The sequence below is a fragment of the Carlito syrichta genome, unplaced genomic scaffold, assembly GCF_000164805.1.
Source record: "Carlito syrichta isolate Samal-C Ts95f unplaced genomic scaffold, Tarsius_syrichta-2.0.1 Scaffold307020, whole genome shotgun sequence".
NCBI lineage: Eukaryota > Metazoa > Chordata > Mammalia > Primates > Tarsiidae > Carlito > Carlito syrichta.
Window position 1 is genome coordinate 20,159 of NW_007251116.1, and position 1,211 is coordinate 21,369.

The following is a 1,211-nucleotide window of genomic DNA, read 5'->3' on the forward strand; positions in this document are numbered from 1 at the left end:
AAAGACCCCATTTCCCAATACCATTGCATTGGGGGTTGGGATTTCAATATTTCCATTTTGGAGGAACTGCAATCCATACAGAGCTCTCAAGATGTTGTGGGCTGCTTCAGTCTAGGTGAATATTGTGATTCGCTCTTTAGTTTTCCACTTGGTCATTCCCACTCTTATTGCCAAAGAACTACTCCCATCTAGTTGTCCATGATTATTGTTTTAAGATAGAGTTCTGCAAATGGAACTTCAAATAGAATTGCTCACTCAAAGGGGAACAATAAGGTGTTTGTAAATCCAAGGGAAACATATCTTTGCATTTGTTCAATTGGAAATACAGGTTAACCAGGTGTTGGTGGCATATGCTTGTAATCCCAATTACTCAAAAGGCTGAGGTGGGCGTTCAAGACGGCTGTGAGCTATAATTACACCATTGCACTCCAGCCTGGGCAAGAGTGAGACACTGTCTTTAAAAAAATAAAATAAAATACACCTTGTCCAAGTGCTGTGTGACCACATTATAGTTGCAAAAGGACTAAAGGCTGACACCTTCTCTACATGGTGCTTGCTGACACTTTTATAAGGTTCAAGCAACCTTCTTCCACAGGATGGCCATTATCTACCCGACTTCTGGTGGTGGCTTATAGACTGCTGGATGTCAGGTCTTACCCTTCGAGATTTGATTCTCTCTCCATGATTCCTCAGACCTCTGCCTTATTGGAAGAGAATCAGACAATGATCAAATCTCAGGTGAGTTGCTTGTTTATTTTCTGCTGGGTTCCCATAACAATCAAATGGAAAGTGCAGAAAGCTAAGAATTAGGATTAGGAAAATGTAAAGAGAACAGAAGATAAAGACTTGGAAGGAACTGCCATGTAATATGCAGATTGTGTGGTTTTAAGCCATATAAAGCTGCCATTAAGCTAGACTACTGTGCAAATTTAAATATGTTACATATGTGTAGTATATTTATATTACTGTATTTCATAGATGTATATAAATTAAATTGTAAATCTGTCTGCTCTTTTTTTTTTTTTACTTGTAGTCTCACTCTGTCACCCAGGCTGGAGTGCAGTGGGAGTGCCAGGCTGGAGTAACTCAGCCTTCCAAGTAGCTGGAACTACAGGCACACATTACCACTCTCAGCTAATTTTTTTGATTTATTGTAGAAACGAGGTCTTACCAAGTTGCCCAGGCTGGTCTCGAACTCCTGGGCTCTGGCA

At 40.3% G+C, this 1,211-nt stretch overlaps 1 protein-coding gene across 3 annotated transcripts in view; it reads left to right on the forward strand.

Annotated features, from left to right (window-relative positions):
* Window positions 1-549: 549 nt before the first annotated feature.
* The window catches only part of LOC103266112 (zinc finger protein 300-like), a 9,640-nt gene continuing 8,978 nt past the window's right edge, over window positions 550-1,211 (forward strand). For 2 of the 3 annotated variants that reach the window (XM_008063756.2, XM_021715351.1), the window contains exon 1: window positions 550-738. In XM_008063756.2, coding sequence (XP_008061947.1) covers window positions 682-738 — 57 coding nt within the window. In that variant the 5' untranslated portion in view covers window positions 550-681. The remainder of the gene's footprint in view (window positions 739-1,211) is intronic. The other variant, XM_021715352.1, reaches the window with a different exon arrangement.